Consider the following 18,974-nt stretch of genomic DNA (forward strand, 5'->3'; position numbering starts at 1 on the left):
GCTGAAAACATTTCTTCACCTTGTCTCTCTCCCGACCCTCCAAGGGCCCCTTACACCACCACCTACTTGACAGGAGCATTGCAAGGTGTGATAATACCCCACCCTAGGATAGGGCCAGGAAGAAGAGGTGTAGGAAACTAGAACCCCAGATTATTTTGCTTTGTTGGGTGAGAAGGGGAAAAAAGAGAAGAGAAAGATATAAGTTCCTGTACCACTGAAAACAAAGGCATATCATATGAAAGAGCACCAGCCTTTTTATCTTCACTGCTTGCATTGACAGCACAGCTCCTCAGCACTTATTCTTCTGACTCCTCCATCAACCCTGGGCTAATGGTCAGAAAAGGACTAAGCAGTGTCTTGGGGACTAATGAAAGGACAGCTACACTCATGGATTCCTTGGCGCCACATGCTCCTATCCTATGTGTTCCTGTGTCTGTTCTTCCCTCCTTTGTGTTCATCTCTGTCTCTGTTTAGTCAAAGTCAATAATAACTGTAAATCATAAATGAGTTTATATTCATGCTCTGCCACCATATCCAGAGGAGGATCCTGAAAATAAAACTGAGGGGTTGGGACTCCCCTGTCAAAATAATTATCATTTGAGCTCTGAGGCCTACTTGTTTCCTGTGAAAATAGGGGCTGTCCTCTGCTCTTTCCTATTTTCGAAGGGTTGGTTGGTAGCCATGAGACAAACACCTGTTGACATTTGCAACCACTGTTGGGGAAGGCTTCTGGACCCACAGTCTGTCTGGAGAGCATATGCTACACTTTCTGGAGAGTTACAGATCTTCCCAACTTTGGATCATTTCAGAGCAGGCTTATGAATAACTCCTTTCTGCATTTCAATCTCTCTGGTATGTTAGAAGATAGGCCAAAAAGTCTGAAAGGGACTCCAATCCAAACAAAGACCAACAGGTCAGTCCCTCTTCTACTTAACCAACTTCTAACCCCAGGTATCACAAGACAACCTGTTGGGTGAGCCAAGTCAGGTCTGCCCTCAAAACTGAACCATAGGCCGGGAACCATGGTTTACGCCTGTAATCCCAGCATTTTGGGAGGCTGAGGCAGGTGAATCACATGAGGTTGGGAGCTCAAGACCAGCCTGACCAACATGGAGAAACCCAGTCTCTACTAAAATACAAAATTAGTCGGGCATGGTGGCGCATGCCTGTAATCCCAGCTACTTGGGAGGCTGAGGCAGGAAAATCGCTTGAACCTGGGAGGCAGAGGTTGCAGTGAGTCAAGATCGCGCTATTGCACTCCAGCCTGGGCAACAAGAGCGAAATTCACTCTCAAAACAACTACAGCAACAACAAACTGAACCATAAAAGCATTCCAATATAAACAGCAGTCTTTAACTCACCATTACCTGATTTGGAAGTAGGGTACCTTACGTTTCTTTGGCAGCTGGTTCCAAAACACTCATCTCTCAGATTCTGAGAATAAATGTCATTTATTGGAATGGGAGTGTCACAGATTATAGTATCGTGGCATGCAGAGAGCGAGCTTGGAGTTGAGAAGGAACATAAAAGCTGTTTAAAGCTACTAACTCTGGGTTGAATCCCAGTTCCAAGTCCTTCGCTGGCTGTGTTAGTTTGAGCAAGTGCCTTGAGTCTCCTGTTATGTAAAATGAGACTAATAATAACGCTATCCTCTTCAAAAGGCGGTTTTGGGATTAAATGACATAAATACACGTACAATACTTTACACAGTATCTGGCAGACACATAGTATTCATCGTTAGCTATCGTTATCAGCCTTGCGATTCCGTGCAAGTCATGTAACCTATTTGGGTACAATTCCGCCAACTGCAAAAGGCCTATCAGGGCAACCGCCCTGCTTCCCTCCAGGGTTGTGAGGATTAAAAGAGAGTGCACTCGGCCGGGCGCGGTGGCTCAAGCCTGTAATCCCAGCACTTTGGGAGGCCGAGACGGGCGGATCATGAGGTCAGGAGATCGAGACCATCCTGGGTAACACAGTGAAACCCCGTCTCTACTAAAAATACAAAAACTTAGCCGGGCGAGGTGGCAGGCGCCTATAGTCCCAGCTACTCGGGAGGCTGAGGCAGGAGAATGGCGTGAACCCGGGAGGCGGAGCTTGCAGTGAGCTGAGATCCGGCCACTGCACTCCAGCCTGGGTGACAGAGCGAGACTCCGTCTCAAAAAAAAAAAAAAAAAAAAAAAAAAAAAAAAAAAAAAAAGAGAGTGCACTCAGCAACAGCCAGGTACATCAAAGAGCGAGACGGACCGCTATGACGTAGGACCCAGGGCTGGCCGAAGACTTGTGGGCGGGGCTTGGTCTCGAGTTTGCATGCGGCGACGGGATTGGTCAAGGGGAGCATTCATCAAGCCCTCTCAAGGGCCCGCCCTAGATCTCACCGCGCTTGCGCACGTTCTGTTTGCTTCGCCGCAAAGCTACGTGTGACCTTGCGACGCGTGTTGCGCTCCGGTCGCATAAGCGTCAGCGGCTGTCGCTGCGACTGCGTGGCGGGTTGTCCAGGTAACCACGGGAGTTGTCGCTGTCTGGTAGCATCTGAGAGACAAGTGTGCGTCATGCAGTTGAAGCACCTGAGGACCCTGCTGAGCCCTCAGGTGAGGAGTTGCGTGCCAGTCCCTCCCCCTTCCGCTTTATGTTCCAAGAAAAGTGGGGGAACTGAAGTTTAATGATATTGAGCTCCTACTGTGTGCAGAAGGCTATAAAGGATATAGCGATGATCTGGACCCTGTCCTGTCGATACAGTGTTCAGGAGGCGAGATGCAGCGCTAAGGACTTGCAGCTTTCCTTACATTTCATTCACATCAGTTGTGTACAGGCCCCGTGCTGGGACTCGAAGGATACCCAAACCACCCGACTTATTCCCCTGCCTTCAGGAGGCTCGTATTAGAGGGAGAGGTGCACATGTAAGCAGCGAGTATGAATCTGCCCATAATTAAATAAACGCCTTAGGTGCAAGCCCTGAAGGGGGAGTGCAAAGACCGAACCGTGTATTCTGATTCAGGAGAGGCTGGGCACCAGGTGAGGAGCCCTGAAACATGGTGAAGAAAGGGTGGACTTTGGAGTTAGCACAGCAGAATTTAAGTCCTAGCTCCACCACTTCTTTCTTACTTTCTTTCTAAAATTTCTTACCTTGCCCTTATTTCAGATCCACCACTATTTATTTATTTAACTATTTGAGTCAGAGTCTTGCTCTGTCGCCCAGGCTGGAGTGCAGTGGCGTGATCTCACTGCAACCTCCGCCTCCCGGGTTCAAGCGATTTTCCTGCCATAGCCTCCCAAGTAGCACCCCCGGTTAATTTTCGTTTGTTTGTTTGCTTGCTTTTGTTTTTGTTTTTTGTGGAGATGAGGTTTCCCCATGTTGACCAGGCTGGCCACCACTACTTTAAACAAATGAGCTGATATCTCTAACTTTAGCCTTTATCATACAGTGTCTCGGAGCACTCACAAACTTCTTCATTTGAAAAACATGAGTACTAAAGGCAACTTTGGGGGACTTGGGGAAGAGTTATATAGAGTAATATACACAAAAGAGCATTGTAAACTGAAAAGCAGTGTGAAAAATTGATAGACAAGAGGAAAGGACATTCAAAAATCAAAGGACAGAATAATACAAAGCTAATAAGAATAAGATGTCTGGCCAGGCACAGTGGCTCACACCTGTAATCCCAGCAATTTGGGAGGCCAAGGTGGGAGGATCACTTGGGCCCAGGAGTCCAGGACCTCTACAAAAAAATTTTGACCAGATGCAGTGGCTCATGCCTGTAATCCCAGCACTTTGGGAGGCCGAGGCGGGCGGATCACCTGAGGTCAGGAGTTCGAGTCCAGCCTGGTCAACATGGTGAAACCCCATCTCTACTAAAAATACAAAAATTAGCCAGGTGTGGTGGCAGCTGCCTGTAATCCCAGCTGCTCAGGAGGCTGAGGAAGGAGAATCGCTTGAACCTGGGAAGCAGAGGTTGCAGTGAGCCGAGATCGTGGGGGACAGGAGTGACACTATGTCAAAAAAAAAAAAAAATTAGCCACGTGTGGTGGCAAGCACCTGTAGGCCCAGCTGCTGGGGTCACTGAGGTGGGAGGATCTCCTGAGCCCAGGAGGTCAAGGCTGCAGTGAGACGTGATCACACCACTGCACTCCAGCCTGGGTGACAGAGCGAGACTCTGCCTCAAAAAGTAAATTAATTAATTAAATAAATCATGGTCCTACCACTTACAAACGGTGTATGTGAACTTGGGCAAATTACTTAATCTTTTTGGGCTTCCATTCCTCCATCTGTAAAAGGGGGATAATAGCATCTACCTCAGTGTTATGAGGTAAAATGAGATTATGCTTGTCAGGCACTTATCAAAATGCCTATTCTATGGTAAGTACTTGTTAAAGGCAAGCTCTTATTATTTTATTCCCTACCTCACTTAATAAAACAATCTAGTGAGGTACATATTGTAGAGAAAGCAGAATTGATTATGGAAATCAGGAAGGCTTCACAGAGGGTGTGGCATTTGGACAATAGAAGGAAATTAGAACACAGGCCGGGCATGATGGCTCACATCTGTAATCCCAGCACTTCGGGAGGCCAAGGCAAGTGGATCACTTGAGGTCAGGAGTTCAAGACCAGCCTGGGCAATATGGTGAAACCCTGTCTCTACCAAAAATACAAAAAAATTAGCCGGGCATGATAGCGCATGCCTGTGGCCTCAGCTATTTGGGAGGCTGAGGCAGGAGAATCCTTGAGCCTAAGAAACAGAGGTTGCAGTGAGCTGAGATTGTGACACTGCACTCCAGCCTGGGGGACAGAGTGAGACTCCATCAAAAAAAAAAAAAAAAGAAAAAGAAAAAGAAAGAAGGAAATTAGAACAGAAAATAGTTGTGCTGTCTCCACAGTTGAAGACAAAAAAAAAGAAAGAGATTTGTGCTCATTGCTCAGCAAGCTGTCTCTTGAATATGTAATTTAAACATTTCTTTGCCCTAACGGAAAAATTGGAAATGAAATCCTCCTTCAGTCTCTCAAAATAAGATGATGTCATGATGCAGGTAGGGCTGCATGCCCAGGATTGGGCAAAGCGATAAAGCAGGAGGATCAGCAACGGTTGATGAGGAGCCCTCAGCCCTTCTAACCTAATATAATGAAGAGTTAGAGGATCATAGTGATGGTGGTGTGGCTATTTTCTGGCTTGAGGATTTGGAGGAAAAGAGCCTTTTTATTTCTGACTTTGGAGATAGGTGAGTTTGGAGTGAAAAGTGTCAATGTTTTAAGCCAGAACTCTAGTATCCAAATAATTAATCAAACAATTGGGGCAGAAGAAAAGCAGAATAAATGTTTTGTTTTCGAGGAAGGAAACCCTTCATAACAGAACTAGTCCCTTAGGACCAGAGCTAGTGTTGGAAGGGTCAGATCCAGTCAGAATAATTCACCTGGATAACTTCTAACTTGAGTTTCTGTGAAGTGGGTAGTTAAGAAGAAAAGAAAGTGGGATTGTTCATCCTGAGTCTCAACTCGTACTCCCCCTATCTTGAACTCTCACTGTCTCTCCCTTTCCTGCCAAATAAGCCCAAACTCCTTTGCCTGGCTTTAAAGACTTCCTTAGCTGGCCGTTTTTCCTGCCTTACCCCTTCTATTCTACTATTTATAAGGTATAATAGTTTCAAATAAACTAAATTACTGTTTCTTGTCCAGAACTTGCCTTTGCTCATTGCCATTCCTTCCATCTCAGATAACTTCCTACTCAACTGCATTCATTCTTCAAAGCTTAATTTTGATAATTTAAGCATAAAATTCTCTCAGGCTTCTCCAAACTATTGCAGTATTTTATACATATTTTAATAGGACTTTTCCTATTTTACACCATCTTATTAGACCTGGAGGCAGGATCTATGGTTTGTTTTTTGTCTCTCAGCCCCTGGCCATGTGCCTTGATCAATAAGGTGCTCAAAAACTATTAATTGAATGAATGGCTAACAACCAAAACTTACCAGACTAATTGAATTTATTTCAGTAGTAGACCTGGGAACAAGGAGGCCATTGCAGAGATTCATTCATACAGTTGACTTAGCACACTGCCTCTTAGTGCATTTGCATATGAGTCTCTGGAAACACATTGTTCTCACAGTCCAGGATCTGAAGGCCTTGGAGACCAGGATGGGCTACAGGCATCTCTTTGTTTTGAGGATAGAATCATGACAGAGACAGGTGGATCACGAGGTCAGGAGATCGAGACCATCCTGGCTAACACGTTGAAACCCCGTCTCTACTAAAAAAAATACAAAAAACTAGCCGGGCGTGGTGGCGGGCGCCTGTAGTCCCAGCTGCTCAGAGGCTGAGGCAGGAGAATGGCATGAACCTGGGAGGCGGAGCTTGCAGTGAGCTGAGATCCGGCCACTGCACTCCAGCCTGGGGGACAGAGCGAGACTCCGTCTCAAAAAAAAAAGAATCATGACAGAAAGAAAATTGACCAGAATTACACTAGAATTAATAGAACTAGAAATGCTTTTGGTATTCTAGACCAGCACATGGGTTTGTTTTTACCCCTTTGCCTCTGCAGGATGGAGCTGCAAAGGTGACTTGCATGGCTTGGTCCCAGAACAATGCCAAATTTGCTGTCTGCACAGTGGACCGAGTGGTCTTGCTGTATGATGAACATGGAGAACGGAGAGATAAATTCTCCACCAAACCAGCTGACATGAAGGTAAACAGTGTATTCACGTGTACCTTAACCTGTTGGTGGGGTCTCACAACCCTGGAAGACCTAGTCTGCCTCCTAGCCATCGGCATAGGAAATGGTGCACCCCACCTTTTTCTCAGTATAAATCCTCAAGCTCCCTTAGGAGCACACATATACCTTTTTTTTTCTCTTTTTTCTTTCATGTGTGCTCATTACTTCTTTTTCTTTTTCTTTCTTTTTTTTTTTTTTTGTTAGTATGGCAGGAAGAGCTATATGGTGAAGGGCATGGCTTTTTCTCCTGATTCCACTAAAATTGCCATAGGACAGACTGACAACATCATCTATGTCTACAAGATTGGAGAAGATTGGTGAGGATAGAGTTTGGGAGATGCGACTGCCCGGGAAAGAAGGGGAAGGCAAGAGAAATGCCTCACTGGGGAGGGGAAATAAAGAGGATGAGAAGCCAAGCTTGACCGTTGAAGGCAGAGACTTTCTGGAGTCTGTTGTTGCTTTTCTGCCTTCACCTGTCCCACGTGTTCTGCAGTCCCATCCCTGGAGGAAACAGTCCAAGATCAACAGCAGGCCCTGTGAGATCCTGGAAGCCCAGAGTGATGTCGCATCTTTGTTATTGTTCTGAAACTTCTTAGGCTGCCTTATATGCCTCCCTTCAGGGCTCCTACAGAGTAGTCAGAAACACTAGTGGGCCAGGGAAGAAATCTGCTCTTTCTTCTCTTCCCTCAGCATCATTTTTGGCAATTTGTTTATGGAAGTGGTTTTTAATATGTTTCCCCTCCTTTTGTTTGGCAGGGGTGACAAGAAAGTCATCTGCAACAAGTTCATCCAGACGGTAAAGTTCAGACCAGTCACTGGAAGCTTAGGATGAACAAACATATATCAATATATCTACTTATAAATACAGCCAGGAGTTGCATTTCTAACATCTGAATGTGACTTTTCCTACTGCAAGGATGGTGCTTCGTGGCTGTACACGGTCATCTGCTGTCTTCCTTAGAGCCCTGTTGTGTCCCTTCCGTATAGGAGATTGACGTGGTGGTGTGTGGTGGGGTGTTGAAGTTGTTATAAATGTGTTGGCCCACACAGATGGGGTTATCCTTTTTATCATTTCCTTTCACACAGAGTGCTGTCACTTGTCTGCAGTGGCCCGCAGAGTACATCATTGTCTTTGGGCTGGCTGAAGGGAAGGTAAAAGAGGGAAGGGAAACACAAGAGAGGGGGTGGTAGGGATAATGGTTCTGGAGAGAGGAATATGGTTCACCCTCTTTCTTAGGATCAAGTTGTATGCTGGGGAGAATGCATAGGGACCAGTTTTGTGGGATAGTTTTTCCTTTTTTTCTTAAGGCCTAGTTAAATTTAAAATAGCCTAACCATACTTCTGTCATTTTTCCATTTTCAGGTTCGTTTAGCAAACACCAAAACTAATAAATCATCTACCATCTATGGGACAGAGTCTTACGTGGTGTCCCTGACAACAAAGTGAGTGAAGAGGAGTAGTATCACAAGAGTCTGGAAGTGTTAGAAAAACGCTGTGGGGAAATATGGACTGCAAGACCATAGTATGAAAGGCAGGAGAACTGGTAGCAGGAACCACAGACAGGGTTGTGTTTGACAGAGAAAGGGGCTTTCTTGGTGAGATAAAATAATCTCTTCCTATATTTCTCTCCTTTCTCCTTTTTTAGTTGCTCTGGGAAAGGAATTCTCTCTGGTCATGCAGATGGTACCATTGTTAGGTATTTCTTTGATGATGAAGGCTCTGGAGAGTCACAGGTATGAATAAAGAATGTTGTGGGAGGCTGACGTGGGTGGATTGCTTGAGTCTAGGAGTTTGAAACCAGCCTGGGCAACACAGTGAAACCCTGTCTCTACCCAAGAAAAAAAAAAAAAAAAATACAAAAATTAGTTGGGCATGGTGGCGTGGGCCTGTAATCCCAGCTACTCAGGAAGCTGAAGTGGGAGGATCACTTGAGCCCAGGAGGCTGAGGCTGCAGTGAGCTGAAATAGCACCACTGCACTACAGCCTGGGTGACAGAACAAGACCCTGTCTCAGAAAAAAAAAAAAAGGATGCTGTGGGATAGGGGATAAGGAAATTCCAGGAACCCTCCTAGAGGAGGTTGGACTTCTAAGGCATTTGGATTGAGGTACTAAGGGAGGAAGCTAGAGGAGTGAGACCTCAGGGACAGAGACAAAGTTGGATGTGGCCACTGAAAGGATTTGTGTTTAGGAGCCTGGAGCTTACTACTTATAAGAAGGGATGACTCAGGTGGAAGGGACTTTGAGACAAAGGGAAATAAAAACTCTTAGGGTAATGAAAAGTGAAAATTATTCCTATTTGTGTAAAATATATATAATATATATTTATGTATGTGGATTCATAGAAACAAGAGTTAACAGTTTACTCTGGAGAGGGGAAAGGAAAAAGATGGAGAATAAAAAGGAAACTTTCATGTTACTCTATATAATTCTGTATTGTTTGAACCATTTACATTAAGAATTACTTGTGGGCTATGCACAGTTGTGCATGCCTGTAATCCCAGCACTTTGGGAGGCCAAGGCGGGTGGATCACCTGAGGTCAGGAGTTCGAGACCAGCCTGACGAACAAGGTGAAACCCTGTCTCTAATAGATACAAAAAAATTAGCTGGGCCTGGTGGCACATGCCTATAATCCCAGCTATTTGGGAGGCTGAGGCAGGAGAATCGCTTGAACCTGGGAGGCAGAGGTTGCAGTAAGCCAAGATCGCATGCCATTGTACTCCAGACTGGGCAACAAGAGGGAAACGCCGTCTTAAAAAAAAGAATTACTTGTATAAGCCGGGCACAGTGGCTTACTCCTGTAATCCCAGCACTTTGAGAGGCTGAGGCGGGTGGATCACCTGAGGTCAGGAGTTCGAGACCAGCCTGGCCAACATGGTGAAACCCCATCTCTACTAAAAATATAAAAATTAGCCAGGTGTGGTGGCATGTGCCTGGAATCCCAGCTACTCGGGAGACTGAGGCAGGAGAATCGGTTGAACCCAGGAGGCGAAGGTTGCAGTGAGGTGGAATGCGCCACTGCACTCTAGCCCAGGTGACAGAGTGAGACTCCATCTCAAAAAAAAAAGAGAGAGAATTACTTGTATAATAATTAAATTTAACCCTCCTTAAAAAAAGAAGCCCTATGCTCTTTGTGGGCCTAGATGCTGTTGGTTAATGTGTAGGATGTCTCCGTTTTGGAGGAGCTTTACCAGGTATATATTTAAAATTTCCAATACGTGCCGGGGACGGTGGCTCATGCCTGTAATCCCAGCACTTTGAGAGGCCGAGAATCACAAGGTCAGGAGTTCAAGACCAGCCTGACCAACATGGTGAAACCCCATCTCTACTAAAAATACAAAAATTAGCCTGGTGTGGTGGCACACACCTGTAATCCCAGCTACTCAGGAGGCTGAGGCAGGAGAATCGCTTGAACCCGGGAGGCAGAGGTTGCAGCAAGCCGAGATCGCGCCACTGCATTCCAACCTGGGCAACAGAGTGAGAGTCTATCTCAAAAAAAAAAAAAGAGAAAAAAAAGAAAATTCCAATATACAAGCATTTTGAGGTTTTTCTAGAGCACAAGGTCAACAAGTGTTTGCACAGGGGTGTGTGTGTGTGTGTGTGTGTGTGAGACAATTTGTGAAGAGTTCAGGATTAGGATGTGTTGGGATAGGAAAATGTTGGAAGAGACTTCTGCAGGGTATGATGGTCAGAGTGAAGGTACCAGGTGTTGAGAATGAGGAATTTTTCGGGTGGAGTCTTCGGAGAGTGATTGAAACCCTCTACTTCTGTCTTAGGGGAAGTTGGTTAACCACCCGTGTCCACCCTATGCCTTGGCATGGGCAACCAATAGCATTGTGGCTGCGGGCTGTGATCGGAAGATTGTAGCCTATGGAAAAGAAGGCCACGTGCTACAAACTTTTGATTATAGCCGTGACCCTCAGGAGCGGGAGTTCACCACAGCTGTAGCAAGTCCTGGGGGCCAGTCTGTTGTGCTAGGAAGTTATGACAGGTGAGTCCCCTTTCCAGTTTTATCTTCTGCCTGCTTTCTCTGTGAACACTCTGCTTTAGCCAAATTATTCTGAGCCAGAGTGGGAGACTGGAGCAGAATCAAATGTATGTATGTAATTCATGCGCTTTCCTCTTCTTGCTCCCTCCATCCATTGGTGTGCTGGCAGTTCCAAAACGTCCTGGGCTCTTGTTTTGTCTCTATGCCTCTCCCTGCACTTCCATAGCAAAATTCATCTCTATTTTCTGTTTCCATTGCCCTCTTTGAGACCGCTTAGAGTTTCTCACATTATATTACAGTTTGTTGTTTGCAAACTGTTGTTGTGTAGCCAGATAGATGGCTGAATCAGAGTCCTATAGAAGGCGGCTTATTATTCATCTTTTTATCTCCAGTGCCTAGATTAGCATCTACATGCTTTATATCTAAGATATGCTCAGATGTTTGGCGAATGAATGAATGAATGATGGAACAGCAGATAAACAGCCATGTTCCAGGTCTCGTCATTTCTCTGGCATGTGTTTAACCCCAGCTTTGTCAGTCCTGTGTTTCTACCCCCTTCAATCTTATGTCTCCTTGTGTTCTCTTCTTTCTTCACTGACTCCTAGCATTTATCTCCTTGTTGCATATTTTTTTTGCTTCTAGTAGCTTATTTTTCTCACCTGCCCTGGTCTTTTTGTTTTCTCTGCTCCCCTCACACTTATTCTATTTTAGTTTTGCCTTGATTTTCCCAGCTTATTTCCTGTGCACCTTTATATCCTCTCCTGCTAGACTGCCTAGCTTGTCTGTTCTTTTTATTTCCTTTCTTTTCTGATATAGCAAGACTAATTTCCTTTGCTTATAAGCCCATTTGCACTCTTTAGCTCAGCCTTGATCTCTTCTAAAAGCCACATACTTTATTTCAGGCTTCGGGTGTTCAACTGGAGCCCTCAAAGAAGCATCTGGGAAGAGGCAAAGCCCAAGGAGATTGCCAATTTATACACCATCACTGCCTTGGCCTGGAAGCGGGATGGCTCACGGCTCTGTGTGGTGTGTTACTAGTAATCCCTTTCTGGATTGGTGACTTTCACCAAACTAGAAAAAAATCCTGCCTTATCCTAAAGCACTCTTCCCTGACACTAGAAAATCTCCTCTTTCCTTTTGACCCTAACCTAAAATTCTGGCGTTAAAGGCAGGAAAGAGAAATTTATACTTTATTGGAGGTCACAAAAGAGACAAAAAATTGTGTGTAGGCAGGGCTAGTTTCTCCCTTTTATCCCATTAATATGTTGTGCCCTTGAGTCCAATGATTGTAGCCTGTTTCCTTATGGTAATTCCAAAAACTGCCAGGTCTTTCACTGCCAACTCTTCTCTAGACTCTAGAGCCTAGGTTTTGAGGATGTCTCTAGATACTCTCCCCATGCCAGTGTACTATGTGTGTGACCTTTTATGCTGTCACTTTCCCTTCTAGGGCACACTATGTGGTGGGGTGGAACAGTTTGACTGCTGTCTCCGAAGGAGTATTTACAAGAACAAGTTTGAGTTGACATATGTGGGACCTAGCCAGGTAAGCAGGATGGTAGCCTACTGCACTGAGACTTTGCGTGGCTCATTTATCCTTATAACATTTCCCTGCCTCTGGCCACAGCCGTAGTTCAAATTTCATCTTCATCCCTCTGGAAGAGCTGTTCTGGGCAACAGAATATGTCAGGGCAACACCTTGGTAACTTTCCTGCTGTAGTTCTTGCAGCTTATCGTAAGAGAAGTTTTGACGGGGCGCGGTGGCTCATGCCTGTAATCCCAGCACTTTGGGGGGCCGAGGTGGGCAGATCACGAGGTCAGGAGATCGAGACTATCCTGGCTCACATGGTGAAACCCCGTCTTTACTAAAAATACAAAGAAATTAGCCAGGCGTGGTGGCAGGCGCCTATAGTCCCAGCTACTTGGAAGGCTGAGGCAGGAGAATGGCGTGAACCTGGGAGGTGGAGGTTGCAATGAGCCAAGATCCTGCCACTGCACTCCAGCCTGGGTGACAGAGCAAGACTCTGTCTCAAAAAAAGAAAAAGAAAAGTTTTGGCTGGGCGCGGTGGCTCAAGCCTGTAATCCCAGCACTTTGGGAGGCCGAGACGGGCGGATCACTAGGTCAGGAGATCGAGACCATCCTGGCTAACACGGTGAAACCCCGTCTCTACTAAAAAATACAAAAAACTAGCCGGGCGAGGTGGCGGGCGCCTGTAGTCCCAGCTACTCAGGAGGCTGAGACAGGAGAATGGCCCAAACCCGGGAGGCGGAGCTTGCAGTGAGCTGAGATCCGGCCACTGCACTCCAGCCTGGGCGACAGAGCGAGACTCTGTCTCAAAAAAAAAAAAAAAAAAAAAAAAAAAAAAAAAAGAAAAAGAAAAGTTTTAAGCACCAGGCGTAAGGTGTGCAGATTGCCACTTAAGCCTTCCTGGCTTAAAACTTTACTGTCTACACACTGGCATTTGGGCAATTGGATAAATAGGATTATAAATGTGAACTCTGTTGTTTTAAGGCCTCTGAGCTCACTGTGTATGATGTTGCAAGCTAAAAATTTCTCAGTTCCTGGGCCCACTTTTCTCTTTTTTCTACCTCTGTCCTTCCATTTATTATACATTGGTTTCTTCATTCTTTTATTCTTTCCAGAAACATTTATTCATTCTCTACTTTGTGTCAGCAGTGTTAGGCATTGGGAATACACAGATAATTATCTGTAAGACATTGTCCCTTGATCGAGGAGATCATTATAACAGAGGACACAGACATATCAAAAAATAATATTAGCCAGATGCAGTGGCACATGCCTGTAGTCTCAGCTACTCAGGAGGCCGAGACAGGAGGATTGCTTGAACCCAGGAGTTCAAGGCCAGCCTAAGCAACATACTGAGACCCTGTCAGTCAGTCAGTCAACCGATCAATACGTACACTGTGATTAGTGATATGTAAGGTTTGTACAAAGACTATGAGAACATAGAATGATTGGTTTTACCCAGTGGAACTTTCAGAATTATATAAATTGTGAGCGTCAAAAGAGATAATATAGGAAAGCATTTCATAAATAGTAAATCCCCATATAAGCGTAAGATATCATTACTATCAACAATATCCTAGACCCAGGGAGGAAACAAGGTATTAGCTTTGTTTAGCACTGTGGAGGTAGGCAAAGGGCTGGGGAAGCCTAAGGGGCTCAGACTTGTCCTTTACCAAGGTGATTGTGAAGAACCTGTCATCAGGAACCCGAGTGGTGCTCAAGTCACACTATGGCTATGAGGTGGAAGAGGTGAAAATCCTAGGAAAGGAACGTTACTTGGTGGCCCACACATCAGACACACTGCTGCTGGGGGACCTGAACACTAATCGGCTTAGTGAGGTAGGAACCAAAATTGATGGTAGGGTGGGGAATAGGGCATCTTGGCTTAATACTTGTGGGGACCCAAAATCCCTTCTGTCCGTGAGAAGTTCTAACATTCTGGTGTAGGGGACCTGGTTTCAGGGAAGGAGACCCAGGAGGTTATAATCTCAGAGTATGAATCACCATATTTGGACTGTTTTTATGCCATCTCTCAGAAACATCTCTCTGGTTTCTCTCAGGGACCAGAGCAAATTCTGATATAGCACCTCTTTTGTGTAGTGCCAAAGCCTATGTAAATATGATCTTTCCGCTTCCCAACCTGTCATTCTTTCGGCATTATCTTGGGTATTTATCCACGTTGCTTCTTAAGTCTTCTCCCATTGCAGATAGCCTGGCAAGGATCTGGTGGCAATGAGAAGTATTTCTTTGAAAATGAGAATGTGAGTAGAACTTGATTCACTATCACCATCTCGATAAGCCTCCTTCTAGCTTCTGTGTCATAAAGATGGCAAGTTGCAAGGGATAGGGAAACAGCAGATAAATGGGAGGATGAAATTGGCAGGGTAAGAGAGCAAGGAGAAAAGTGGTAGTCACCTGGAACTGACAGTACATCTCCCACTACTGTTTTTCTTCATGTAGCCTTTCCACCATATAACAACTCCATTTTTCCCAGGTATGCATGATCTTCAATGCCGGAGAGCTAACCCTGGTGGAATATGGGAATAATGACACCTTGGGTTCCGTACGCACTGAATTCATGAACCCCCACCTCATCAGGTACCCTCACAAGATTCTCTAAATCCCTGAAACCCAAAATAATTCCTTTTGGACTCCTAAATTCTGCGTCCTCCAGTTAATCTAAAAGATTCAGCCAGGCGTGATGGCTCACGCCTATAATCCCAGCACTTTGGGAGGCAGAGGCAAGCAGATTACTTGAGTCAAGGAGTTCAAGAGCAGCCTGGGCAACATGGTGAAACCCCCTCTCTACTAAAAATACAAAAAATTATCCAGGCATGGTGGCACACCCCTGTAGTCCCAGTTACTCAGGAGGCTGAGGTGGGAGAATCACCTGGAGCTTAGGAAGTTGAAGTTGTAGTGAGCCGTGATCACACCACTGCACTACAGTTTTGGCAACCAGAGTGAGACCCTGTCTCAAAATAAATAAATAAATAAAAGCTTCATCCCATATGGTACTTCAGAGCCTTTAATAAACATCCCAGCTACCTCAGCCCATTTTGCCTTACCTCGCCCTTCATGTTTCAGTGTTCGTATTAATGAGAGGTGTCAGCGAGGAACAGAAGATAATAAGAAATTGGCTTATCTTATTGATATTAAGACTATTGCTATAGGTGAGTAAGACTCTCTCATAATTTTAATAACAAAATAGATGTTTATATCACACTTCCATACCACAGGATTGTGTTCAGTGGGGAATGCAGGAATCTGAGAAGCACCAGGTAAATAGTAACCCCACATGTACAGTGGATATATATGAAATGTTTAAGTCAATATGTGTGCATCTGTACCTGGATATCTAGATATAAAAACAAAGGTGCAGGCCAGGCATAGTTACTCATGCTTGTAATACCAGCAGTTTGGAAGGGCAAGGCAGGAGGATCATTTGAGCCCAGTAGTTCAAGGCTGCAGTGAGCCATGATTGTGCCACTGCACTCCAGCCTAGATGATGGAGTAAGACCCCATCTCTTAAAACAAAAACAAAAACAAATCCCAAAGGTCCATATAATTATTCATGTTCTCTAGACATATATCTTAGGGTTGGCAAATTGTGAGTGGTAGAGAAGGCCCATTAAATTTATGAATTTTCCTGTTTAGACTTCATAGAATCATAGACTGTTAGAACTGGAAGAGGTCTTATTTTTTGTATAGTTTATCATTGGTAACTAATAATGACAGAAACTTTTTTGCATTTCACAATTATCATGAAATGTTTCAAGCATAAAAAATAGTATAGATTGCATTACCTATACAATGTAGCTGTTAAAAATGGGGCTCTGGGCCAGGCACAGTGGCTCACACCTGTAATCCCACCACTTTGGGAGGCTGAGGCGGGCGGGTTGCTTGAGCTCAGGAGTTTGAGATCAGCCTAGGCAACGTGGTGAGACTCCGTCTCTATGAAAAAAGAAATTAATTAAATTAAAAAAAAAAAAAAAAAGAATGGGGCTCTGGAGTCAAACCATCTCACTTCTCTACCTGTGTGATCTTAGGAAGTTACTTCATCTTTCTAATATCTCAGTTTCCTACAAAATAGGGATAAAAATAGTACCTACTTTATATGAAATACACTTATCCCTGGTACATAGTAATAAATGTTAGCTATTAATAATAATGATATTTTTCTTGCTTTGGCAGTACATATATTAAAATTGGAATGATAAAGAGAAGATTAGCATGGCCCCATGCAAGGATGACACACAAATTTATGAAGCTTTCCACTTTAAACCAATTTTTTTGAAAGAAGATATTATCACTTGTTTATTCATACCCAGTTCTGTCAAATCCTGATTTTTGTTATATTTACGTTGAATCATTTTATATCCTCCCTCTTATTGATGGGCATTTAAGTTACTGATTTTTCACTATTACAGTGATTTGGTTCTCTGAGTTCCACACCTAGAATGGAACTGCTAAATCATAGAGGACCTGTGTCTTCAACTTCACTAAATATTTCCAAATTGTTCTCTAAAAAAGTTATACCAATTTCTATTCCCACCAGCAGTTAGAGTTTCTATTGTCCGACATCTTCTGTAATACTTGAAATTGCCTGACTTCATAATTTGGCTTAAACATGATCTATATAAAATTATATCTCTATATTAATTTCATATATAATAATTATTGACCATTTATATTTCTTCTTCTGTGAATTGCTAGTTCCTATCTCTTATCCATTTTTAAAATCAGAGTGTCTCGGCCGGGCGCCGGTGGCTCAAGCCTGTAATCCCAGCACTTTGGGAGGCCGAGACGGGCGGATCACGAGGTCAGGAGATCGAGACCATCCTGGCTAACACGATGAAACCCCGTCTCTACTAAAAAAATACAAAAAACTAGCCGGGCGAGGTGGCGGGCGCCTGTAGTCCCAGCTACTCGGCAGGCTGAGGCAGGAGAATGGCATGAACCTGGGAGGCGGAGCTTGCAGTGAGCCGAGATCTGGCCACTGCACTCCAGCCTGGGCAACAGAGCAAGACTCCGTCTCAAAAAAAAAAAAAAAGGCCGGGCGCGGTGGCTCAAGCCTGTAATCCCAGCACTTTGGGAGGCCGAGACAGGCGGATCACGAGGTCAGGAGATCGAGACCATCCTGGGTAACACAGTGAAACCCCGTCTCTACTAAAAATACAAAAACTTAGCCGGGCGAGGTGGCAGGCGCCTGTAGTCCCAGCTACTCGGGAGGCTGAGGCAGGAGAATGGTGTGAACCCGGGAGGCGGAGCTTGCAGTGAGCTGAGATCCGGCCACTGCACTCCAGCCTGGGTGACAGAGCGAGACTCCGTCTCAAAAAAAAAAAAAAAAAAAAATCAGTGTCTCTTCCTCATTGATTTGAAGTCTTTGCATATGCTTGTTTAGACTTTGGTGGTTATTTGCATTGCAGATATTTTTGCCTTAGCCTGTGGCTTGTCTTTTCTCTTCTTTTGGTAGTCTTTCACTGTTCAGACATTTTCACTTTAAAATAGTCCATTTTTTTCACTTAAAAAAAATTAGTTTGAGGCCAGACACAGTGGCTTACGCCTGTAATCCCAGCACTTTGGGAGGCCAAGGCAGGCGGATCACTTGAGGTCAGGAGTTCGAGAATAGCCTGGCCAATATGGTGAAACCCCATCTCTGCTAAAAATGCAAAAATTAGCCGGGCATGGTGGAGGGCACCTGTAATCCCAGCTACTCGGGAGGCTAAGGCAGGAGAATTGCTTGAACCGGGGAGGCAGAGATTGCAGTGAGCTGAGATTGCACCACTGCGCTCCAGCCTGGGCAATGAGAGTGAAACTCTGTCTCCAAAAAAAAAAAAAAAAGTGTGTGTGTGTGTATATATATATATAGTTTGTGATGCTTTAGGTCTTATTTAAGAAATCCTCCATCCTGGCTAACACGGTGAAACCCCGTCTCTACTAAAAATACAAAAAACTAGCCGGGCGTGGTGGCGGCGCCTGTAGTCCCAGCTACTTGGGAGGCTGAGGCAGGAGAATGGCGTGAACCCGGAAGGCGGAGCTTGCAGTGAGCTGAGATCCGGCCACTGCACTCCAGCCTGGGGAGACAGAGCGAGACTCCGTCTCAAAAAAAAAAAAGAAAAGAAATCCTTTCCTATTCCCTCCTATATTTTAACATTTTTAAATTTTGCTTTTCACCTGGAATTTGTTTTATGTATAATGTGGGTAGGGATCTAATTTTATTTTATTTTTCCATATGTTTAACCATTTGTTGAAAGTCCATTCTTCACCCTCTAATTTGTAATGCAATCTGTCATAAATCAAGTTTCCATATACATATGAGTCTATTCTTAAAGTAGTTGCACATTTCATGAATATTATATTTCACATGAGGTTTCTGCACTCAGAAATGTAGGTATCTATAATGGAAACAATAATGTAGACCAAGAGGCCTAAGATTCCAGCAGCAAAAATGAGTTGTGAGAACTTGGACAAGCAATTTCACTCCGTAGGTCTCATTTTCTTTTTTTTTTTTTTTTTTTTTTGAGATGGAGTCTTGCTCTGTTGCCCAGGCTGGAGTGCAGTGGCCGGATCTCAGCTCACTGTAAGCTCCGCCTCCCAGGTTTACGCCATTCTCCTGCCTCAGCCTCCTGAGTAGCTGGGACTACAGGCGCCCGCCACCTCGCCCGGCTAGTTTTTTTTTTTTGTATTTTTTAGTAGAGACGGGGTTTCACTGGGTTAGCCAGGATGGTCTCGATCTCCTGACCTTGTGATCCGCCCGTCTC

The 18,974-nt window shown here is 44.6% G+C and overlaps 1 protein-coding gene and 1 non-coding gene across 5 annotated transcripts in view; both read left to right on the plus strand.

Annotated features, from left to right (window-relative positions):
• The first annotated feature begins 2,407 nt into the window (after positions 1-2,407).
• Positions 2,408-18,974, plus strand: part of IFT172 (intraflagellar transport 172) — a 44,929-nt gene continuing 28,362 nt past the window's right edge. The window contains exons 1-14 of one of the 4 annotated variants that reach the window (XM_077958360.1): positions 2,408-2,588; positions 6,531-6,674; positions 6,906-7,018; positions 7,458-7,497; positions 7,788-7,853; positions 8,065-8,144; positions 8,348-8,435; positions 10,477-10,691; positions 11,591-11,714; positions 12,136-12,231; positions 13,891-14,052; positions 14,421-14,474; positions 14,708-14,811; positions 15,298-15,383. In XM_077958360.1, the coding sequence (XP_077814486.1) occupies positions 2,550-2,588; positions 6,531-6,674; positions 6,906-7,018; positions 7,458-7,497; positions 7,788-7,853; positions 8,065-8,144; positions 8,348-8,435; positions 10,477-10,691; positions 11,591-11,714; positions 12,136-12,231; positions 13,891-14,052; positions 14,421-14,474; positions 14,708-14,811; positions 15,298-15,383 (1,411 nt within the window). In that variant the 5' untranslated portion in view covers positions 2,408-2,549. 4 annotated transcript variants of the gene reach the window in all.
• On the plus strand, positions 16,393-16,494 carry LOC114671973 (U6 spliceosomal RNA). The gene has a single exon (XR_003722181.1). It is a non-coding gene; the product is annotated as a U6 spliceosomal RNA (small nuclear RNA).

The sequence above is a fragment of the Macaca mulatta genome, chromosome 13 (genome assembly GCF_049350105.2).
Source record: "Macaca mulatta isolate MMU2019108-1 chromosome 13, T2T-MMU8v2.0, whole genome shotgun sequence".
Classification (NCBI taxonomy): Eukaryota; Metazoa; Chordata; class Mammalia; order Primates; family Cercopithecidae; genus Macaca; species Macaca mulatta.